This window comes from Seriola lalandi, unplaced genomic scaffold (genome assembly GCF_002814215.2).
Source record: "Seriola lalandi dorsalis isolate HSWRI2012SDOR001 ecotype SW California unplaced genomic scaffold, Sedor1 jcf7180002002885, whole genome shotgun sequence".
Taxonomy (NCBI): Eukaryota; Metazoa; Chordata; class Actinopteri; order Carangiformes; family Carangidae; genus Seriola; species Seriola lalandi.
This window is the reverse complement of record NW_019473541.1, coordinates 1-1975: the sequence shown is the minus strand read 5'-3', so window position 1 is coordinate 1975 and position 1975 is coordinate 1. Positions and strand designations below refer to the sequence as shown.

The following is a 1975-nucleotide window of genomic DNA, read 5'->3' as shown; positions in this document are numbered from 1 at the left end:
ACACATTAACTGAGTAATTAGCAAGTACTGTTTCACATGGCGTCTGTATTTTTCCTTCTCAATACATTGACCCGGCAGGTTGTTTTGTCTATAGGCCAGTGGGAGCCTGTTGCAATGGTTAACACTGATAGCATGTTTATATAACAACACCTACTACAGATAGTGTACTATGCTTTTACAAGTTTACAGTAAAGACCTGCCCTGTGGAGAGATAAGAGCCAGGTTTGTTTGGATAGAGCTGTCTCACCTGATGGCAGACACGAGACTTCTCCAGGAGATACTGCTGCACACGAGCACCCTCGATCACTCCGTCCTTATTGAAGAAGATCTCCAAATACTTCCCAAAGCGACTGGAGTTGTCGTTGCGGATTGTTTTAGCATTTCCAAAGGCTTTAATTAAACAGAACAGAGATTGGTGTGCGTGTGCCATTACTGGATTCAACAAATAAAACAATCTATTTATATATTATAGGCTCTTTTTTAAGTGTGTTTTGCTAGGTTTTAATGGTCAGTTGAAGTATAATTTTACCTTCTAGTATTGGGTTGGACTCCAGGATCTGTTGTTCAATCCCCTGTTCAGAGAGCTCCCCGCTGACCGCTGCCAGGTACTGCAGGATCAGCTTGGTGCTCTCCGTCTTCCCTGCTCCTGACTCCCCGCTGAGATTAAAGCAAAAGTAAATGATTCAGTGATCGAAAAAAAGTGTCACCCAACAACATGTATTGTACTCGGGGCTGTCTGCGGGCAGCAGCTCAGAGTCCATGCTGACTTTTTCAGTGAGTAATTTGTCCTGACCTGATGATACAGCACTGGTTCCTGAGATTTCGTGTCATGTTGAAGTAGCAGGACTCAGCAATGGCGAAGATGTGCGGCGGGAGTTCCCCGAGCTTTCGACCATGGTACAACTTCACCTGAAGGGAGAACAAGAGCGCACACGTGAAACACATCCCTGCCAGAGATTCGGCTTGTACTTGTATGATGTATGCTAGTTCAAGCGGGTCTCACCTGGTCAGCTGAATATAAAGGAAAGTCCTGGTACGGGTTCACTGCAACCAGCACCGAGCCCGTGAAGGTCTACAAACACATCAAAAACATTGCTGAACAAGACAGTTAAGTCTGGTTAAAATCATTTCCATCAGCCTCATGTTAAGTTCTACAGCCATATTGTTTCTAAAAGGGTCATTTCACTCAGATTCATTCCTATTTCCTCACTTATCCCTTGTGGTATCTGGTCATGCAGGTCATTTTGTTTTCATTTACTCAGATTGTCTCAGATTGATCTTAACCGAAGGTCTTCTAACGAGCTTTTTCCAGAGCTTTCGACGATGAGTTTGAGCTGAGATTTGTTTTTGTCAAACACATGTTCCCATGATTTAAGATAAACTGCTACACAACAAATATTTTCTGTGCGAGGTAAAAAAGAAAAAATCGTGTAAATGTTCCTCAGTGGTCTCCAAAGCAGGAGAGGCTATAAGAAGATATCAGCTCGAAATTTCCACCGCCTGAAATGGCAGTTGAGGGGAACTGTGGAAGTAAAGACAACATCTTGAAGATTAAGAGATAAAACTGCATGTCTGCTGGGGAGAAAGGCAAAACAAACACCCCCATACGACTGCAGAGGAGCTGCAGGAAGGTTCAGCTGACACAGCAGTGGTGGTGCACCGTCCCACTGTGCAGCGTCGGTGCACAAACTGGGTCTACATGGAAGAGTCATCAGAGGGAAACATTACCTGCTGCCTCCTCACAAAAGTCTAAAGCAACGCAACATCTGGATGAACCAGAGTCATTCGGGTAACAAGCGCTGGGGACAGAGGAAGATAAAACTGAGCTTGTCGGCCACAATCACCAGAGGTGCGGTTGGAGAAAAAATATTAATATGAAATATTCTGCTTTGGGGTTGTGTGGCAGCTAGAAGAAAGAATAGATTCCACTAAATACCAGCAAATTCTGAATGCAAGTGACCTGCAGTCCGCCAGA

At 44.4% G+C, this 1975-nt stretch overlaps 1 protein-coding gene across 1 annotated transcript; it reads right to left on the bottom strand.

The window, feature by feature from the left end:
* Window positions 1–247: 247 nt before the first annotated feature.
* LOC111666368 (unconventional myosin-VIIa-like) lies at window positions 248–1349 on the bottom strand (the record flags this gene model as incomplete). The annotated part of the gene is made up of 4 exons (XM_023421699.2): window positions 1004–1349; window positions 794–909; window positions 530–657; window positions 248–390 (listed from the first exon to the last, which is right to left on the bottom strand). Coding segments are annotated over exons 2-4 (309 nt in total), but the record flags the coding sequence as incomplete, so codon positions are not given.
* Window positions 1350–1975: the final 626 nt, after the last annotated feature.